This window comes from Geotrypetes seraphini, chromosome 2, assembly GCF_902459505.1.
Source record: "Geotrypetes seraphini chromosome 2, aGeoSer1.1, whole genome shotgun sequence".
NCBI classification, from domain to species: Eukaryota; Metazoa; Chordata; class Amphibia; order Gymnophiona; family Dermophiidae; genus Geotrypetes; species Geotrypetes seraphini.
Genome location: NC_047085.1, coordinates 204,374,510 through 204,396,808, shown reverse-complemented (window position 1 = coordinate 204,396,808; position 22,299 = coordinate 204,374,510). Strand labels below are relative to the sequence as shown.

General features: G+C 46.2%; 1 protein-coding gene across 1 annotated transcript in view; it reads right to left on the bottom strand.

Moving 5' to 3' along the window:
- LOC117354848 (collagen alpha-1(IX) chain-like) overlaps positions 1-22,299 on the bottom strand; it is an 89,087-nt gene that overhangs the window by 37,606 nt on the left and 29,182 nt on the right. Inside the window, exons 8-10 of the mRNA XM_033932815.1 lie at positions 16,977-17,021; positions 7,333-7,386; positions 7,195-7,248 (exon numbers count right to left, since the gene is read on the bottom strand). Coding sequence (XP_033788706.1) covers positions 7,195-7,248; positions 7,333-7,386; positions 16,977-17,021 — 153 coding nt within the window. The remainder of the gene's footprint in view (positions 1-7,194; positions 7,249-7,332; positions 7,387-16,976; positions 17,022-22,299) is intronic.

Genomic DNA, 22,299 nt, shown 5'->3' with positions numbered 1-22,299 from the left:
TGATGATGATTTTGCTGAGGTCTTGAGGGAAATGGCCGTCAGTGAGCAGATTTTGTATCCATTGCAAGAGCAGGGTGCGAAATAGTGTACTGTAGGTTTTCAATAGGTATGGGGGGCAGTGGTTGAGGTCGCAGGCTGCGTGGCTGTATTTATTGTAGAGTTTGTTGAGGTCTGACCATTGTATTGGTGAAAAGTAGGACCATGTTCTGTTTGCTGCAACTGCTTCATTTTCTGTGGAGGGTATTGTGATCTCTTCTAGGTACGGAGCTGTTCCTTTGAATGTGGATCTTATGGTTGCGATTTTGTCTTTGAAGAATGTTGCTAAGAGGATGGCTGTGGGTGTGGGGGCGTTGTTGCTTGTCAGGTAGGGTTTGGTGTCTGTGAGTTCTTTTAGTAGCTGGAATAGTTTCTCTGTGTCTTGGGTTTTTTCACCTATTTGCTTTGTGTAGTATGTTTTTTGTTTTTCTTTTAATTTTTGTTTGTATTTTTGGTTCAGTTTTCTCCATGCTGTTTTTGTGGAATCTTGACTGCATTTCCTCCATTTTCTTTCTAGTTGTCTGCATTGTCTTTTTAGTAGGAGTAGTTCGTTGTCGAACCATTTGTCAGATTTTCTATTGATTCTGGTTTTGGTTTGTTCTGGGGCTAGCTCATCTAGGGTTGCTGTACTTAGCTGGCTCCATTGTGAGATGAAGTTTTTGGGGTTATAGTCTTAGATTATGGTGTCTGTTTTCATCCAGAATTTGGTGGGGTCGATGTGCTTGTGTGAGGTGTAGGTTATTTTTTGTGTGTTTGGTCCGCTTTTGTTGTTGGTCCAATTAATATTGAAGGATTATGGATAGTGATCTGACCAGAGGGGGCAGTACCAGTTTCCATTTGAAGTGTGAATTTCTGGTTGTTGGGACATGTAGGCTGTAATGTCGAGTTGGTGACTTTTTCATGTGTGGTTTGAGGGTCTAATATCTTGTATGTATTTAAGATAGTAAGATTTCTACTTGTTTCAAGGCTTGGTTTTTGAGGTGTAGGTTTAGGTCTCCTAGGATTAAGTTGTAAGTTGTCGTTAGTGAGTTTCAGTATATAAAGTCTTCAAATTTTGGTTTTGCTGTGTTCCAGTTTCCTGGTGTTATGTAGCAGAGCATACAGTTTAGGGTTCCTTTGAGTGCGGGGCCTGAGAGTTGACAGGCTAGTAAATCCATGTATGGGGTAGATATTTTGTCTTGTATTTTTAGGTCTTTTTTTTAGGTGTTTTTGGCTATGATGGCAATTCCTCCTCCTCTTTTGTTTTCTCTGCAGACCACTATCATTTTGTATCCTTTTGGGCAAACTTCCGTTATTCTGGGGTCTGATTTGGAAGTAAGCCAGGTTTCTGTGAGAAAGAGGCAGTCTAGTTTTTCCTTTTCTATCCAGTTTTTATGTGGCCTGTTTTTGGGCCTATTGCCCTTATGTTTAAGTATGCACATATGAGATTGGTGTAGTTTGTTGGATCGCTGTGAGTTGTTTTCGGGTAGACGAGCACTTCCTTTCAGGTATTAAAGCAAGATCTTCAGAGGCTGCCAGCAGGCCACATTTTTTGCACTACTACTGTTAATATTCATAAGGATTCCCTGCATTCAGCAGCTCCAGTTTACGAAAAATGTAAATGTTTTGGTTATCATAAAAAACAGGCCTGTTCTTAGAAACATAGAAACATAAAAAGATGACGGCAGAAAAGGGCCAAGGCCCATCAAGTTTGCCCACTCTATAGACCCTCCCCTTAAGATTAGCCAATGTTTTGCCCTGACCCACGTAGGGATCCCACATGGGCGTCCCATTTATTCTTAAAATCTGGCACGCTGCTGGCCTCGATTACCTGTACTGGAAGCTTGTTCCATTGATCAATCACTCGCTCCGTGAAGAAATACTTCCTGGTGTCGCCGTGAAATTTCCCACCCTTGAGTTTGAGCGGGTGCCCCCTTGTGGTTGAGGGGCCTCTGAGAAGGAAAATGTTATCTTCCACTTCTATACGTCCGGTGACGTATTTAAACGTCTCAATCATGTCTCCCCGCTCCCTGCGTTCCTCGAGAGTGTAGAGCTGCAAATTGTTTAGTCTTGCTTCGTACGAGAGACCTTTAAGCCCTGAGACCATTCTGGTGGCCATCCTTTGGACCGACTCGACCCTCTGCACGTCTTTGCGGTAATGTGGCTTCCAGAATTGCACGCAGTATTCCAGATGAGGTCTCACCATGGTCCTGTACAATGGCATTATGACAGCAGGCTTTCTGCTGACGAAACTTCTACGGATGCAACCCAGCATCTTCCTTGCCCTTGAGGAAGCCTTCTCCATCTGATTGGCAGATTTCATGTCTGCACTAATGATTACTCCTAAATCTCGTTCCGCTGAAGTCCTGGTCAAGGTCTCCCCGTTCAAGGTATAAGTTCTGCACGGGTTTCTGCTACCTAGGTGCATGACCTTACACTTCCCAGCATTGAAGCCCAGCTGCCAGGTTGAGGACCAGCATTCCAATGTACGCAGGTCCTGCGCCATACTATCTTGTAAATTGCTCTCGCTTACCATATTACATAGTTTGGCGGCGTCGGCGAATAATGTTACTTTACCTTGAAGCCCTTGAGTCAGATCTCCTATGAATATGTTGAAGAGGAGCGGACCCAAGACCGAGCCCTGCGGCACCCCGCTGGTCACCTCCGATGTCTCCGAGAAAGTACCGTTAACCATCACCCTCTGAAGTCTGCAACTCAGCCAATCATTGACCCATGCCGTTAGAGTCTCTCCTAACCCCATCGATTTCATCTTGTTTAACAGTCTGCGGTGTGGGACGCTTCAAAAGCTTTACTGAAGTCTAGGTACACTATGTCCAGTGAATCTCCTTCGTCCAGTCTTTTTGTTACCCAGTCAAAGAAGCTGATGAGGTTTGATTGGCAGGACCTACCCTTGGTGAATCCATGTTGATTGGGGTCCCGTAGATTCCCTTCGTCCAAGACCGTGTCCAATTGGCGTTTGATCAGTGTTTCCATGAGTTTGCATACTATCGATGTCAGACTCACCGGTCTGTAATTTGCAGCCTCTGTCCTGCAACCCTTTTTGTGCAGAGGAACAACGTTAGCTGTTTTCCAGTCCAAGGGGATTGTCCCTGTACTCAGTGAGAGATTGAAGAGCACGGCTAACGGTTCTGCCAGGACATCACCTATCTCCCTGAGCACTCTGGGGTGCAGATTGTCCGGTCCCATGGCTTTGTCCACCTTGAGTTTTGTTAGCTCAAAGTAAACCTCGCTGGGTGTGAATTTAAAATTCCGAAACGGGTCTTTTGTGTTTGACTGTGGCTTCAATTGAGGGCCGGACCCTGGCGCCTCGCAGGTGAAGACCGAGCAGAAGTATTCATTCAGTAGTTCGGCCTTTTCGGGATCCGATTCTGCGTAATTCCCGTCCGTTTTTCTCAGGCGTACTATCCCGTCTGTGTTTTTTTTCCTGTCACTGATATACCGGAAGAAGGATTTGTCCCCTTTCTTAATGTTGTTTGCTAGAGTTTCTTCCACTCGAAGTTTGGCCTCCCTGACTGCCGTTTTGACCTCTGTGGACTTGATCCTGTGTAGCAGTTGATCTTCGCTTTTCCCCGTGCGTTTGAAGGAAGCAAATGCATTTTTCTTCTCCTTAACGAGACGTGAGATCTCTGCGGTGAACCACTGGGGTTTGTCTTTTCTTCGCCGTTTATGTGATGATTTTATGTAACGGCCGGTTGCCTCGTGTATGACAGATTTCAGGGATGACCACATATCCTCCACATTCCTTGTCTCAGTTTGGTCCTGGAGCGCCTGATGGACGAAAACTCCCATGCGTACAAAGTCTGTTCCTCGGAAGTTGAGTACCTTTGTTTTAGTGTTTGATCTATGGAAACCTTTCCTCAGGTGGAACCATACCATGTTATGATCGCTGGAGGCTAGCTTATCTCCCACGAAGACTTCTGAGACGCTTTCCCCATTGGTGAGTACTAGGTCAAGGATCGTTTGGGCCCTAGTGGGCTCCATTACCATTTGATTGAGGCGTGCTCCCCTTATGGAGGCTAATAGCCTCTTGCTGCCGCTGGTTGTTGCTGAAGGTGTGCTCCAGTCTACATCCGGCATATTGAAGTCTCCCATTAGTACAACGTCCCCCCGTAGAGCGATATTTTCTATGTCTTCGATTAGTTCCGTATCCTTGTCTTCCGGTTGTCTTGGAGGTCTATATACTACACCAAGATACAGGCATTTTTCTCTCCCTCTGGCCAGGTTCACCCAGAGGGATTCCCCGTTGTACTTAACATCCGTGATTCTGGTGGTTTTGATGCCTTCTTTAATGTATAGCGCTACCCCTCCGCCTAACCTGCCCTCTCTGTCTCGACGAAGTAAACTGTAACCCAGTATAGCCATATCCCACCCATGAGAGTCCGTGAACCAGGTCTCGGATATCGCCACCACATCTAGGTCGGCATTCACTATCTCGGTCTCCAATTGCAGAATTTTATTGCCTAAACTGTGTGCATTGACATACATGGCCCTCCATACCTTGTGTTTGCTAGGGCTGTCATGCGTATTATGGGTACTTACCTTGGGCTCAGAAGAGCGGTTGTGTCTCGCCTCCACAGGATGATTCCTTACTGCTCTGGAATGTGAGTGGATACCCTCCCCCAACTTACCTAGTTTAAAGCCCTGCGAAGTAGGCGGGCCAGACGGTGGCCAAGTACGTTTTTACCTCTTCTGGTCAGGTGAAGTCCATCCGGTCCCTGCAGTCCCTGGAATGCCTTTCCATGGTCCAGGAATCCAAAGTTCATCTCTATGCACCAGTTGCGAAGCCACTCGTTGGTTCTTGACTTTCAAGGAACAAGATCTGATAAGTTTGTTTTAACAAGTTTATTTAAAATTTGATAAATTGCCTATACATGGTTTCTAGGTGGTTTACATCTAAAAATTTGGGTACATTTACAATAACCAATACATTTAAGAATACTAGACAAGACAACAAACAACTTATTTAAAGAAACAATTAAGGCAGGAACAAAAGGTAGGTTGAATATAAGGCAAGCACTCTCCTGAGAAAAAAAAAAAAAGATCTCCAGGAAAAAATAAAACAAAATTACTGGTTTCATCCTAACAAGGACGTTTAGAGATTATAAGCATCTTTGAATAAGAATGCTTTTAATTTTGATTTAAACTGTGTCAGTGACTTTTCTTTTCTTAGGGTGATTGGAATAGCATTTCACAATGAAGGAATGGTAACCGAAAAGATTGATGTTTGCAAGGTGTTAATATGATTTAAGGGTGGGATAGATAGTAGATGCTGTGAAGTGGATCTTAATGATCTGGACGGTATAAGGAATGATGTACTTATTTATGAATTCTGGCCTTTCAGCAGTGAGAGTTTTAAAGGTTAACATAAGAATTTTGTAAGGGATCCTGTGTCCAACAGGTAACCAATGAGTTTTTATTAACAGTGGGGTAACATTCAAACAAAGAGAAGACTTCAGCAAAATACAAGGAAGATGCATTTTCTTTTCTATTTTAATTTATTAGGATTTAGCTCATAACCACCCCTTTTTTTTAATTATATAAGGTTATAAGTAGGGTGGGATTGGGATATATGATATTTGTTTTAACTGGTTTATTACAAATGGGTGGGATGTCAAGTGATTTGTAAAATTTATTTTTGATTAAATATTATACACTTGTTGTAAGATATGAAAACAAATAAAGATTTAAAAAAATAAAGGATTTAGCTCATACCCTCTTCAGTAGTAGCTCAAGGTAAGTTGCAATCAGGTATAGCAGGTAGTTGTTCCCTGTCCCCAGAGGGCTTACAATCTAATTTCTGTCCAACTCTCCTCCTATTTGGAGAGATTTTCCATTCTCCTCCCATGTCAGCATGGATTTAGGCCAAATTTCAGTACAGAAACCTTAATGCCTAGGTGATTTACAGGGGAATTCTATATATGGTGACACATTAGGTGCTACTTTGACGCAGAAAAGCGTTCTAATGGATGCAAGGCACTGAAATGGGGCAGAAACAGCAAATTCACATGAAAACACATTTACTCATCCCATTATAGAATAGCACCTGTTTCCATGCAGATATGCAAAGGGGTGTGGCCATGATAGGGGCATGGACGGATCAGGGGTGGTCCCTTAAAATGCACATAGCATTAAGAACATAAGAATTATCATACTGGGTCAGACCGAAGGTCCATCATGCCCAGTATCCTGTTTCCAACAGCGGCTAGGCACTTGGGACCTGGGTTGGCCACTGTTGGAAACAAGATACTGGGTTTGATGGACCTTCGGTCTGTCTCAGTATGGCAAATTTTATGTTCGTACGACACTCGGGGGCGAGGCAGTGGTCCAGCTCCCACACCCCCAGGCCAGGGAAGGAGTCAGAAAACCACACAGTTCCAGCTGGTCACCACCGATAGCTCACCTCATGGGCTGGAGCCTCAGGGCCACTTTCGCTTTGGAGTCTTTGCACAGCGCTGCTTTTGGCGTATTAGTACTCATTTTTAGAATGATGCCATGGTCCCTATACTGGTCTTAGTGAGCCCTTATTTCAAGCTCACTGCCTGAATTTTCCAAATGACAGCCAGAGATGCAGCCAAGCATCAGAATGAAGCTCTCCTTGAAAATCCTATCTTAATGCCAGCTCCGAGCTGGCATTAGGTTTCTGGTGGTAAGGGCAGAGTTAGATTTGTGCACTGTTTCTGAGCATTGGAAGGGAATAAATAAACACCTTGTTTGACTAAATTTACATATAATTTGCACTGATCTTCAGTGCTCACGTTGTTCCATGCGCTGGTGCCCTCTGAACATGTGTGCAGTCTAACGCTGGCGCTAGTCCAGTGCTAAATGCCTCTAGTACCGGCATTAGGGTCTGAGCATCAGTCTGTTAGTTTTTGGGTACCTAATTTTAGCATCATGTATAGAACCGCCCTCACAGGTCCCAATGCTGAGTTCCTTCATTATGACTACTGTTACATATAAAATCAACCACCTGAAATCAAAGCATTCATTAGGGCACAAGGGAAAGGAAGAAAAACCTCAGCAGCTTTGCTTTTGTTGTCTTATCCCTCTTTATTTCTTATTCTTTTCCCAAGATAAACCTTTTTTTCAACCAAACTTCTTCGATCTACGATTTCCTGTCATTTCATCCCAAGTTTTGAGTTTTGCATGAAGTTACTTTACCTTTGGTCCCATTAGTCCAATCTGACCTTCTATTCCAGGTACTCCCAGAGGACCCTGGAATAATTGAATAAAATGGCAATTTATTCATTACACTGCATTTGTTTATTCTGATATTTGGCAGGTTAAACTGGGACTCACATCCTCTCCAGACTGGCCATCGATCCCAGGGATTCCGGATGGACCTTCCTCGCCCTACAAATGACAGAACAGAACAGACTTCTAGCACAGGACCTTATTTGAAAAGAGCTTTTCTTTATTCTGTGCCTTATAAGAAAAATAACATCCATATTGAATAAGGCTCAATCTTTGCAGGGACTGAGGTGGAACTTTCTCTCTTGAAAATCATTTTCCAGATTCAAGGTGTAGTGAAGGAGTCCTGGACTGGTTTTCCTAAGTGTTGAACTAAGTTTTCTCTTTAATAAAATGCTGAATTATGTTTAGCTGCAGACCTAACTTAATTCCAACTTCTTATGGCTATCTCAGCATAAACGACATGTAACAGAAAAACTACAGGGCCTAGATAAGTGACCTGCTAATGACCTGCTAGTGTGAGCTTAGCACCAATGATTGTTAAGAAAAGTAACACGTGAACAATTTTTTCTAGAATTCAGTTGTATAGCCAGAAGAATGTATAAATATCTCTGTAACGTCCTCTTTTCGGCACTTCTGAAGCCAGCTTGGAGCTCGGGAGTCGCATACGTATGCTAATAAACCATCTGTGCTTTCTTCAAGTCTCTAAGTTTTGTGGCTTCCCAAAGTGACCTTATAGTAGCATTTACACAGAATTCTTATCCCTTTCACTCAGGGTGAAGAATATTACTCAGGGGGAGACACTCATGGTACTTCATGAGAACCCAAATCAGTGCAGAGAGGAAAATGGATGATGGGAAAAAGAGAATGCTGAGAGACTAATCTCTATCAAGCCTAACATCCTGTTTCCAACAGTGGTCAGTGTAGTTCATTAGTACCCAGCAGATCTCCAAAATAGATCTGGTTTTCATAGCTCATTTCCATGGATAAGCAATGGATCTCCCAAATTTAATGAATGGAAATCTGGAATTGCTTTCGTAAACTATATTGAGCAGAACAATGCTTCAAATTACCCAAATCGTGAGTCCAGACATAGAGGGTACACCTGTTACAGAGTGGTTTCACACAATACAACTGAAGTCTTTTTACTATTTGTATGTTATAATATGATTTTAATCTATTTTATATTTATTTTATTGTTTTATTGTGATTCAGGAATTTATTATGCAACTTTGTGGTTCCTATAGTGCATATTGAAGAAGCTGATGCTAAATTGTATTTGTCAATCTTTTTATATATATTCTTTTATATTTATTTTGATTGACATTTCAATTTTTTATGTTTTTCATTTTTAATATTTTGATATATATTTATAAATCCCTGATGAAGAATGTTGTGAAAACTTGGTCAAGTAGGGTTCATCTTGAATAAAATTATGCTGCTCTATCACTGCTGTTCCTTCTTTCTTAGACTACCTCTGCTCTCTTTGGCTTCCTTGTTGATTCTGCAGAGATTATACTCCTATTTTCTTATCTTCACACAATAATGCACATTAAATGCTCACATAAGCATTATCGCTCATAGTAAAAAAAAAAATAAAATCCTGCAGAATATGAGAGAAATATTAATAAGCTGTATTGCATGTAAATGTATGTAAAGCAGCTCATTAATATTAAGAACATAAGAACATAAGAAATGCCTCTGCTGGGTCAGACCTGAGGTCCATCGCGCCCAGCAGTCCGCTCACGCGGCGGCCCAACAGGTCCAGGACCTGTGTAGTAAACCTCTATCTATACCCTTCTATCCCCTTTTCCAGAAGGAAATTGTCCAATCCTTTCTTAAACCCCAAAACTGTTCTCTGCCCTATAACGTCCTCTGGAATAAGAACATAAGAAATTGTATAATACAGATTATGATAAATATCAGGAAGTGTAGTTAATGTTCCTTAAGAGCATTAGCAGGTTAATGTACTGCTAATGCTCTCAGCAGCCCTGCAGTGCTTAAAGGGGCAGCTATCTTGAGCTGCAAATCTACCCTTCCAAAGGAGAACAGTGGTGCTTTGGGCAATATCCTCTCTCTCTGCTACCTAGGACCTGACCAGAGGTTTGAATTGTGTGGGATATTGGGGATGGGACTTGATATACTGCTTTCTCTATGTGGTTTACACATTCAAAGTGGTTTACATATTTTAGACAAGTACCGTATTTGCCGGCGTATAAGACGACTGGGCGTATAAGACGACCCCCCAACTTTTACAGTTAAAATATAGAGTTTGTTATATACTCGCCGTATAACACCTTCTTCCGCACACCTTCTCTACCGCCCCGGGTGCAGCACAGCCGGCCAGGTCCCCTTACTTTTGTGGCACTTCCCCGACCGACCGACAACAGCCCCGGTCCGACAAACCTCCCTGCCCTTAACCGCGAATCTAAATTACCTTCTTACAGCTGCTGTAAGAAGGTAATTTAGATTCGCGGCTACAGGGCAGGGAGGATTGTCGGACCCGGGCTGTTATCGGTCGGTCGGGGAAGTGCCACAAAAGTAAGGGAACCTGGCCGGCTGTGCTGCAACCGGGGCGGGGCGGGGCGCTCCTCTCCCTTGGTAGCCACTCGAACCGCGAGGCTACTCTCCTTCTCCTTATCTGCCCTGCCTGCAGCATAGAGCTGAACGGAAGTCTTCCCGACGTCAGCGCTGACGTCGAAGGGAGGGAGGGCTTTGTTTAAGCTTTGTTTAAGCCCTCCTTCCCCTCCGACATCAGCGCTGACGTCGGGAAGACTTCCGTTCGGCTCTGTGCTGCAAGCAGAGAAGGTAGGGAGAAGAAGAGCCGCGTACATCCAGAAGACTGAGTACATCCAGCCCCGCGACCCTCGGAGGCGTCCCCATGGGATCCCCGCGACCCTAGGGGGCGTCCCCACGGGATCCCCGCGACCCTAGGGGCGTCCCCGTGCAGCTCTCTAATGTAAAGTAAGGGCATGTAAACAGTACCCGGCGTATAAGACGACCCCCGACTTTGGGGAGGATTTTAAGGTACTGAAAAGTCATCTTATACGCCGGCAAATACGGTACTTATTTTGTACCTGGGGCAATGAAGTGTTAAGTGACTTTCCCAGGGTCACAAGGAGTTGTAGTGGGAGTTGAACTCACAACCTGAGGGTGATGAGGCAGCTGCTCCATCCTCGAGGCCACTCCTCCACTCCACTGCCAAACACGTCAAACCTTGATATGGAAGATGGGCAACCCATGGCATCGTTGCTTTCTATCTCTTTAAGGTCAAGCAGCATTAACATGATGATGGGTTTTATTCCTGGCTTAGGATTTGTATACCCTGAGTCAAATGAGGATGCTGTGGTGGCAGTGGTTGTCACAGTGCCTGGAGGATGAGGGTGGGTGAGAGAGGGAAGGGATCAGAAATTTTCTACAAAGGTGACATTTAGTGGCAGGACTGCAGTGTTCCAGAAACAGCTTCAATGCAAGTCCCCAACTATGTGGAATAACTGTACTGTATATACATTTATATGTAAAACTAAATAAGACACTCGTCAAAATTTATTTTTAACTTTCCTCTATCAAAAATATGTTTCCACCTTTGTTGAAATGTGTTGGAGTTCTGTGTGTATGTGTTTTATTGAAGTGCTACGGATTGGATTGAAGTGCTACATATTGGATTGAATTTGGCATTTGCTTTTCCAAATCTGAGCTCAAGACGAGTTACATTCATTCATTATCATTTGGCATATGTTAAGATTACATAGCTCAAATCAATTTACAATTAAAATAGCAGCATTACAACACACACTCTCTTCTATCACATCTTGCCCACAATACCCACAGAGCACCTCCGGAGTCATCAGAAACCTGTCAGAAAACCAGGCTTGTCTTTAAAAAAACAGAACTAGTTACAATTAACAGCTAGTCATATTTATACATCAATTCTTGAAACACTGGTAAAGCCCTTTACTTATCTTAATATATGATAGATATCACTCTAGAATAGTGGTCTCAACCTCGCGGCCCGCCAGGTACTATTTGAGGCCCTCGGTATGTTTATCATAATCACAAAAAGTAAAATAAAAGAGTTTCTTGATCATGTCTCTTTAGCTATAAATGACAATGTTATTATTAAGACAGCCAAAAGGAAAGATTTATAAACTATAAAGAGTAGAATAGGGAGAGTCACGTGATGATATGAACGAGTGAGGACGTCTCCTCGTTTCACTCCGGGGCAGCCCTGCCGAATTGGACTAATTTCCTGACACCCTGCCGACCCGATCGCAGCGAGAGTCGCCGGGTACGATCCCTCCATATATGGATCGTTATCTCACCCGATCCCAGGAATTAATGCAGCAGAAATCGGCGAAAAAAACCGGACCACGTGCCAGACCGGTGGAGCCCAAGATGGCGGCGAGTCCCGCGGCGGCGGTCTCCAGCCTGACTGAGTCGGCTTTGAGCGATATTAAAACAGCGCTCTCACAGGTATTGGGGCCCCAAATGGAGACACTCACCTCCCAAATTGCTCATATTGAGACTTTGTTGGCTACGGCGGCGGCTCGTACCGCGGAGCTGGAGGGTAGAGTGTCTGACCTGGAAGACTCCTCGACGGCGCGGGACACAGATATTAGCACGCTGCAGGCACAGGTTAGGGCTCAGAATGAAAAGATTGATGATCTTGAGAACAGATCTCGTCGCTCTAACCTGCGTCTGATGGGCATTCCGGAGACGTTACCGGAGAGAGCCTTACCCGAATTACTGGAGACCTGGCTGCGGGATGAGTTCACTTTGAGACCGTCACTGGGGCCCTTACGCATAGAACGGGCGCATCGGCTGGGCCCCCGACCTGGCCTAGACATGCGCCCGCGTGTTGTGATATTGAAATTGTTGAATTTCCAACACAAAATTGAGTTGCTGCGCCAGTATAGAGCCAAGAAGGATGACCTGAACTATGATGGTCAGCCAGTCCGACTGAGCCAGGATTTCTCGATAGCTTTGCAGGAGCGGCGACGACCTTACTACCCTTTATGTGCACGCCTGGCGGATTTGAAACAGCGTTTTCAATTCAACTACCCAGCTACATTGAGGATTCACTGTAATGGAGTCTGGAAAACTTTTCAGACCCCAGAGGAGGCGGATGTCTACATGCAGCAACTGGGCGCCAAGAAGCCGGGAGCGGATTAACCTGGGTTTGGACACAGGCTGGGTGGGGTTGGTGTCTGCATAAGCCTTTTGTGTTCATTGCTGTTTGCAGGGACAATGTTTTTTCATATATTATGTTAGATAGACAGATACTTGAAGGTCAGGGAGGCCCTGGGGGGTGATCATTTCTGTGACTCTAGTTCCTCCAGATGGGGGTTCTGGGCTTAGTTAACGGGGAAGAGGGGGTTGGGGATTTCTTGGGGGCAGCAGCGGTATGGTTTGGGGATATTTGTATGTTTACTGCTTTTTCTGTTTTATTGCATGGTTTCCAGCGGAGAGGGTGGTCTGCTTGGGAGTGGATTGTGTGGTCTCGGGGCGAGGCTGGGTGTCCCGGGACTCTTCATACTACTAGAAGTGGTGTTATTGATAGAAGGGATAGGGATCCTTACGGGTGATCGTAATTTACGTATTCTTTCCTGGAATGTTTCAGGAATAACGTCTCCCGTAAAACGCACTAAAATACTTTCTCAATTGAAACATCACTCTGCAGATATAGCTTGCTTACAGGAGACTAGGCTTACTGATAGTGAACACCGGAAACTTCAGAGAGGGTGGGTCGGAGATTTACACTTTGCTTCTGCACCAGGGAGGAGAGCTGGGGTGGCCATATTGATTCGCAAGGGCTTCTTAGGTACAGTGCGGGTATTGCGACGTGACCCTCAGGGTAGGTATCTATTGGTGCGGGTGGAGGGACCTGGTGGGACGTTCCGACTATTGGTGGGATATGGTCCAAATAGCTATCAACATGCATTTTTTCAGAATCTGGTGAATATTTGTGTGCAGGATCTGGGCTGCCCCCTAATTTTGGTGGGTGACCTGAATCAGGTACATAATCCCACTATGGACCGCTCTGGGTCGACGTGTATGACCAGAGTACAACAAACAAAGGGCATTCCTTATTTGTGTAGAGCCTTGGGGTTGGTGGACTCCTGGAGACTATTACATCCAACTGAACGGGATTATACGCACCAGTCTAGAGCACACGGTTCTTTTTCTAGACTAGATTACATTTTACTCTCTGAGACTTTGTTTCCTAGGGTCGCGGAGGCCACGATAGGCCCTTTAGAGATATCGGATCACAATATGATCTGGATTGACGTGGCACTGGGAGGTCAACAGGGTCCGGGAACTGGATGGAGATTTCCCTCCTATTTACACAAAGATGTTCATTTTCAGGAATTCTTACAAGAAAAATGGGAGGCTTATTGTACACACAATGCCCAACATGTTGACCACCCAACTTTATTTTGGGATGCGGCCAAAGCGGTATTACGCGGGGATATTATTGCTTATGTCACTACTAGAACCCGTAGAATAGCACACCGCATAATATACCTGGAACGACAAGTGACACTGTTGAAGCAGGATTTGTTGCGTGCTCCATCTGAGGCTAATACCGAGGCGTACAGGGCGGCGTTGGTGGAGCTTAACTCCCTCATCCACGAACGCACCAAGAAACTTTTGTTTTACCGTAAATTTCAATTTCATAAATATGGTAACAAGGCGGGTAAATTACTAGCGGCCATAACAAAAAGTTGGAAGGGGTCCAGATACATACCCATGATAAAGGAGAGCTCAGGGAGGTTCTTGACTTCGTCGGTGGACATTGCGGCGGGTTTTCAGAAATATTTTGAGGCATTTTATGCATCCCCTGGCTTGTACACGGGTCCCGACGTACAGGACTATTTGGCGGATGCGGGATTGCCTCGACTGACAGTGGCCCAGACATCCAGATTAGACAGGCCGTTACATGTACAGGAGGTGACCTTGGCAATCCAAAAGCTGCGATCTTGTACAGCACCGGGCCCGGATGGCTACTCCCCCGAGTTTTATAAGATCTTATCCCCCTGTATAGGTAACACTCTTTTGGATTATTACATAGTTATACAGGAACAGGGGGTTTTTCCCCGTCATAGTAATGACGCCCTGATTACTTTGATTCCAAAACCATCTAAACCCCCAGACGACATAGAATCCTATCGACCAATATCTCTCCTGAATGTTGATGTTAAGATCCTAGCTAGAATCCTAGCTGATAGATTGGCCCTTATTCTGCCCTCCATAATAGTGCCGGAACAAGTGGGATTTGTTCGCAACAGGCATTCCACCATTAATGTCCGGCGCATACTTTTAGCTCTTTCCCGTGCACAATTAGAACAGCGCCCTGGACTGCTTGTCGGGTTGGATGCAGCAAAAGCCTTTGATAAAGTTAACTGGCATTACCTGTTTCAGGTCCTAAACTATATCGGGATCCCCGCGAGCTTCCTCTCCTCTGTACAAGCACTCTACAATGGCCCGACGGCCTCGGTGTTGGTTAATGGAGTGAGATCTTCTCCCTTTGCTATTGGTAGGGGGACAAGACAGGGCTGCCCACTATCCCCCTTGCTTTTTCTGCTGTATTTAGACCCATTGCTGCGTACTATACAAAAGGATGATATACTTGTGGGTTTACCTGAGGGCACGTCGCAACTACGGGTGCTGGCCTTTGCGGATGACCTTTTACTCGCATTGGATACTCCACACAGCTCACTACCAAGAGCGTTAGAACTATTGGATGAGTTCCACATTTATTCTGGCTTGGAGTTGAATAAGCAAAAATCTTTAGCACTACCCACTTTTCCAGAGGTGAGATACACTTGGCCGGGTGACTTTCCCCTACAGTGGGCTACTTCCTCGTTGACATATTTGGGTGTAATTATCCCCCAAAATTTGAATAGACTCTATTCCGCAAATATAACACCCCTGCTTCATCGAACTGCTACTACACTGCATGGCTGGCGGACATTCCCTATTTCCCTGTCAGGCCGAATAGCTCTTTATAACATGATGGTTGTGCCTCAATGGACATATGTCCTACAAATGCTCCCTCTCATGTTAACCACATCTCACACTGCACTTCATAACTCCCATCTCTCTAAATATTTATGGCAGGGTAAAAGAGCGAGGATTTCTTTGGCTAAGTTGAGGCTTCCAGTGGACCAAGGGGGGCTGGGATTACTATGTGTATCTCGGTTTAACCTAGCATGTCAATTACGTCACATCCATGACTGGTTCTGTGACACTTCTGATTTTTCTATGCCTGTGATTGAACATTTTTCCTTCCAGCCCTATCATTTTAGCTATCTTCTCCATGCTCCTCAGTTACCAGACTTACCTCAGCTGAAGTCCCACCCACTTTTGCCAGCGATGCGTACAGCATGGAGGTTGTTGTGTAAGGGCTTGCAGATTTCTCCTCATCATACACCTTGCCTTCCATTGATTGGAAATGGTGATTTCTTACCTGGCATGGACTCTGCGGTGTTCAGACGCTGGTCTCGTGAGGGCCTCCAATATGTGTCACAGACCGTACAAGATAATGGTTCACCGATTCCCTTCAGAGACCTACAAACGCAGTTTCGGCTCTCACCTATGGACTGGTTTGCGTATCGACAACTTACACATTATTTACAGTCCTTGACAACGGGGAGGTTGCAGGAGGATATACAAGACAGATTGCAAGAAGCGATTGCCCTCACAGCTCCTGAGTCAATGTCCCTCAGATTCTTCCATAAGGGGCTACAGAAACGGGCGGGTGAATTGGACTTTCTTGCCCTGGCTCAGAGGTGGTCTGCTGATCTCCAATTGCCCATTGCAGCGGAGGTGATTCGCAGAGGCTTTCGTTCGGGAAGGAACACGACGGTGTCCTCGATTGAGAGGGAAAGAAATTACAAATTTATGCTGAGAGCCTTCTGTACGCCCAAGAGGGCGCATGTGATTGGGATAAGTGCGGATCACAGTTGCCGGAAATGTGCTGGTTCTATGGCATCGTTTGGACATATGTTTTGGTCATGCCCCATGATCTCTTCCTTTTGGATACAGCTAGTGTCCTTAGTGGCACGACTTTGGCATTGCTCTTGGAGATTGCACCCAAACTTCCTTTTCACGATGCAGATTCGATTTCATCCACCGAGACCAGGTTGTGCAGCATTCTTAAGGAAAACTGTATTGCTGGGACGAAAATGTATCTTGTTGCAATGGCTTTCACCACAACCTCCGACAGTCCCTCAATGGAGAGCATTAATGTTACATCAAATGCTACTGGAACGTCGTGAAGTGATGGACTTGTCAACTAAAGCTGGACGTTTATACACTCAGTGCTGGTACCCTTTTAGCTTGACTTTTACTCCTTATGTTCAACACCAACTTTGGGGTACTTAATTGACTTCTTTTTGCCCCTTTGCTTTATCTTTCTTGATTTGTTACCGCTGCTGCCGGGGTGGGTGGGAGGGTGGGAGGGGGGGGGTTGGTTGGGTGGGTGGGGATTGGCTTTGTATGCTATTTGAAATTTGTGCTATGCTTTGTTAATTGCTATGTTTATGCTTTAATAAAAATGATTTAAACATAAACTATAAAGAGTTTTACCTCATGCAAAATTGTCATTTCTTTAATAAGACATTAACTATTTTTTCTGAGGCCTTCCAAGTACCTATAAATCCAAAATGTGGCCCTGCAAAGGGTTTGAGTTTGAGACCACTGCTCTAGAAGGTTAAAATGAATGTTCTGAAGTGACAAAACATCCTTACCTTATTACCTTGCACGCCGGTATCACCTGGTATTCCTGGGTAGCCCTTTTATGGTGGGGTAGGAGAAGAAAGAAAGAAAATGCAGTACAGCTGTAAATATAGCAAATGGTGCATGACAAAGAGATTTAAAGTTTTTTTATGTAAACTAAAATATAATCTCTAAAGGTAAAAATAGTAGTAAAATATAACAAAGCAAGACAAAAGGATATGATTATACTTTTTTGGTCAACTTTTGAAGGCAGAACTTTCTTCAGGTGAAAAATGAGCATGAGATGAAGCATTCCAATAACAGTCTCATTGGGGAATGGAAGAAGTAAAGTCTCAGCGGGGAGAGGGCCTGGAGTCCCACTTTGAGTGCAGGTCCTCTTAGGACACCAGATGCATGGCTGGTGGGGATGCTCAAGCAAGAGTCCCCACCTATGCTGCCTGTGTAGCAGGAAGTCAGTGAGGTGTTTCCTTGCTGTTCAAGCATCACAAATGGGGGCTCCAGTGGCAAATCTCTTCAGTGGCAGTGGTGGATGGAAGGGGGAGGGGAGAGAAAATGTTTGCCCTCACTCCCAAGTTCAACATTAGGCCGTCTCCAAAATTAAGTTCTGACTATGCCCCTGGTAGATGTCCTTTAACATTTATTACAAATCAGGCACTAGTTGCTTAAGCGCACATGGCCTTGCACACACCCCAGCCCCTGTCTCCTATGCTGATATTCAAGACATACTGATTCAGCCTCATCGTATTTCACATTCGTATGAAAGGACATGAGGTGAAGCAGAGAGGATCTGCTGCGCTCTGGAAGTGTACCATGCTTTTAGAAAGTGAACGTCACACATCTACAGACATTTGCCTATCAAAAGGAAAGAAGAGAAAATAATCCACTAATCCTCTGGGGGGGGGGTGTTTTCTTAACAACATGGAACTGTGTATTTGTATGTTGTCTTTCCTGCCAACTGATTTACATTGCCAGTAGCTTGTTTGTGTTGGACCTGAGTAGGCAGAATGCCACCTGGGGTGGGGGTGGGGGGGTCATTCTATAAAGTGTTCTCTAACATTCGCATATGCACATTAAGGATTAGCACTAAGGCCCTGATTCTCCAAAAGTGTGTCCCGATTTTAGGCAGCTGTAGGACTTTTGTTGATGGACTACTAGCAGTGGCGTACCTAGGGGGGGGCGGGCCGCCCCGGGTACCAGCCCTAAGGGGGTGTTCCCGGCCTTGCCGTTCAGTCCCCCGCCACCCCCGAAGGACCGCTCGCCCCACTGACCTTCCTGCACCATCTGTGAAGCAGCCCGCAGCAGGATCGCGAAGTCAGCGTCAGCATCCCTGCGCTGCTTCCTGCGCCGCGATCCCGCCCCACCCTGAAGGCCTGATGCCCCGACCCACCCCGAAGGACCGCTCGCCCCCCTGGCCTCCCCGCACCACCTATGAACAGCCGCAGCAGGATCGCGAAGTCAGCGTCAGCATCCCTGCGCTGCTTCCTGCGCCGCGATCCCGCCCCTCCTCTGACGTCAGAGGAGGGGCGGGACCGTGGCGCAGGAAGCAGCGCAGGGATCGCTGACGCTGACTTCGCGATCCTGCTGCGGCTGTTCATAGGTGGTGCGGGGAGGCCAGGGGGGCGAGCGGTCCTTCGGGGTGGGTCGGGGCATCAGGCCTTCAGGGTGGGGCGGGCGGGCAGGCAAGCAGGCTTTCAAGGGGTAGGGGGTGACAGGCAGGCAGGCAGGCCTTCAAGGGGGGACAGGCCTTCGGGGGGGGGGTGCAGGCCTTCAAGGGGGGGCAGGCAGGCCTTCAGGGGGGTGCAGGCCTTCGGGGGGGGGTGTAGGCCTTTGGGGGGGTGCAGACCTTCAAGGGGGTGCAGGCCTTCAAGGGGGGAAAGGCAGGCAGGCCTTCAAGGGGGGGACAGGCCTACAAGGGGGGGACAGGCCTACAAGGGGGGGGGACAGGCCTACAAGGGGGGGGGACAGGCCTTCAAGGGGGGGTGCAGGCCTTCAAGGGGGGTGCAGGCCTTCAAGGGGGAGACAGGCCTTCAAGGGGGGGAAAGGCAGGCAGGCCTTCAAGGGGGGGACAGGCCTACAAGGGGGGGGACAGGCCTACAAGGGGGGGGACAGGCCTACAAGGGGGGGGACAGGCCTACAAGGGGAGGGACAGGCCTACAAGGGGGGGACAGGCCTTCAAGGGGGGGTGCAGGCCTTCAAGGGGGGTGCAGGCCTTCAAGGGGGAGACAGGCCTTCAAGGGGGGGAAAGGCAGGCAGGCAGGCCTTAAAGGGGGGACAGGCCTACAAGGGGGGGACAGGCCTACAAGGGGGTGGGACAGGCCTTCAAGGGGGGGACAGGCCTTCGGGGGGGTGCAGACCTTCAAGGGAGTGCAGGCCTTCGGGGGGGGTGCAGCCCTTCAAGGGGGTGCAGGCCTTCAAGGGGGGGAAAGGCAGGCAGGCAGGCCTTCAAGGGGGGGACAGGCCTACAAGGGGGGGAGAAGCTACAAGGGGGTGGTACAAGCCTTCAAGTGGGGGACAGGCCTTCGGGGGGGGTGCAGACCTTCAAGGGAGTGCAGGCCTTCGAGGGGGGTGGTGCAGGCCTTCAAGGGGGTGCAGGCCTTCAAGGGGGGACAGGCCTTCAAGGGGGGAAAGGCCTACAAGGGGGGGGGAGAAGCTACAAGGGGGTGGGACAGGCCTTCAAGTGGGGGACAGGCCTTCGGGGGGTGCAGGCCTTCGGGGGGTGCAGACCTTCGGGGGGTGCAGACCTTCAAGGGGGGGACAGGCAGGCAGGCCTTCAAGGGGGGGACAGGCCTACAAGGGGAAGGGACAGGCCTTCAAGGGGGGTGCAGGCCTTCAAGGTGGGACAGGCAGACCTTTAAGGGGGGGACAGGCCTTTGGGGGGGGGACCATGATTTAGAAGTACACAGAGGGAAGGGGGTGTTCAAAGAGACATGCATATGCCAAACTTTGGGGGGGGGGAAGAAATAATGGGTCTGAAAATAGAGGAGAGGGAGAGAGATGATGGACCATGGGATTTAGGGAGGGAAGGAACAGAAAGGGAGAGAAATTGGACACAAGGGATGGTGTGGAGGAGGGATAGAGATACTGGATAGGAGGGTAATTAGGAAAAGAAACGGAGAGATGGTGGACTCTGGGATGGTGGGGAAGGAGGGAGAGATGCCGGATGAAAGGGTATTTAAGAAAAGGTGGATCTGTGGAGGGAGATGAAAAAAAGGAAAGATACCAGACTTCCTGGGAAGGGAAGGGAAATGGAAAGGGAGGACAGAGTTGGCAGATGGATGGTTAGCATGCAGAAAGAAGGAGACCCTGGCAAGCAAGTTATCAGAAGAAAACCAGAGCCTTGGACCAACAAAATTTGAAATATAACCAGACAACAAAAGGTAGAAAAATTAATTTTATTTTCTGTTTTGTGATTATAACATGTCAGATTTGAAATGTGTATCCTGCCAGAGCTGGTGTTGGACTGCAAACGTGAGCTAGGATTTAACAGAAAGAGGAAAAGTCCTTTTTGTTTCTTTATTTTATTTACACCACAGCGCCAGTGTGGTTAGGAGAAGCCAAAGGGGGTGAAAAAGCTATAAAACCCACCAGGAGTTTTGAAAAAAATCACCCAACTGGGCAGGAAAATCGAATTGAAAAACCAATTCAATAGGGCTGAATCGAATCAAAATTTTTTTTTCCTGTATCTGGCAGCATTAGTTTGCGCTACTGTCTTAGACTTTAGGACCTGGGATTGGGGAGAGATGGCATCCTCAGTACTTTATAATGCAAGTGAAACGAGGATTTGGTCAGACTTTTGAAGGGTCTGCAGAAAAAAAATATTGTATAGGCCGGGGACATGAGACAGCAGGAAATGGGAACTTTTCTTCCTTCTATTTTTGTGAATGGAAAGGCTGAGGATGTCAGAGAGGTCAGTTAAAATATGTGCTTTATAAGAAAATATAATAATGTGTTTTATAAAGTTTATAGCATAGCTGGCCTACCCAGTGAGGTGTTCCTAGTGGTGATGGTGGCAGCGTGTCAATGTGTTGAGAGGAAGAGGTGGTCTGGGAAATTCTGCTGAGCAAACTACGGGCCCATTTCCACCCCCCAGTTAGTCCACTCCACTCAACTGATTCACACACTGAGTGGGTCTTTGGGTGTTGTTTTGGGATCTCTTCCAGTGGTTTATCTCCTTCTGGTCCAAGGAAGGAAACTTTGTTATCCTTAGCATTGACCTACAGAATATGTTTGTAACAGCGCTGCTTGTGTGGCATTAGGCTATGTAGTGATCGAAAGAAAAAAACAGACCTTTGCACATTTTTGCACTATATGGTGGGTGTATGAGGAGATTCACATTTCCTGCACAGCTAAGTCCATGTGAAGTTACCTTGTGCTGTATTTGACATCTAGCAAGGTCTCTGTTTGAAAGGAAAGATCTAAACTTAAAAATGAAGTGGCCAGAAGTTATGGTAAAAGCAGATAGTGTAGCTGGTTTTAAGAAAGATTTGGACAAATTCCTGGAGGAAAAGTCCATAATCTGTTATTAAGACATGGGGGAAGTGTCTGCTTGCCCTGGATCGGTAGCATGGAATGTTGCTACTCTTTGGGTTTTGACCAGGTATTAGTGTCCTGGATTGGCTACCATGAGAATGGGCTACTGGGCATGATGGACCATTGGTCTGACCCAGTTAGGCTATTCTTATGTTATGTTCTCATCTGTAGGGGCCTTTGTTTTCACTTCTTATTTTAATGTATTTTTTTTCTGGGAACTTATCAGTGTTTTTTATAATGGGAACAAAAATGGAAGAGAATTAATGTGTGTGGAATGGGGGGTAACTAATTTCTTCAGCTAAATAATTCAATCCACTTCAAACAGACATAGGAGAACTTGTGCACCATTCACACACCCTCCAACCAAAAACGTCAAAAGAAAAAAACTGTTCGACAACCTCCTAGCCATTCGAGCTGCAACACTCGACCCCCAACTCTACAACCAATTGATATCAACCACAGACTGCAAAACCTTCAAAAAGAAATAAAAACCCTTCTATTCAAAAAACACATAAAACCGAACTAACACAATCAGAACTGTCCCAAGCATCACCTGCAACTACTCCATATGTACTTCTAATGTCATGACAATTTAGACATAATTTATGTTATGTTATGTTTGGAATAATGGTTACATATATGAGGTTCAATAAAAGAAAATTTTCACTGCCTGTTTCTATTCTGACCATTTATTCCATTTCATGGTTATTGCAAAAAAAAAAAAAAAAAAAATTTTTTTACATGGGGGGGGGGGGGGGGTGTCAAAAAATGATGGGCCCCGGGTGCCACATACCCTAGGTACGC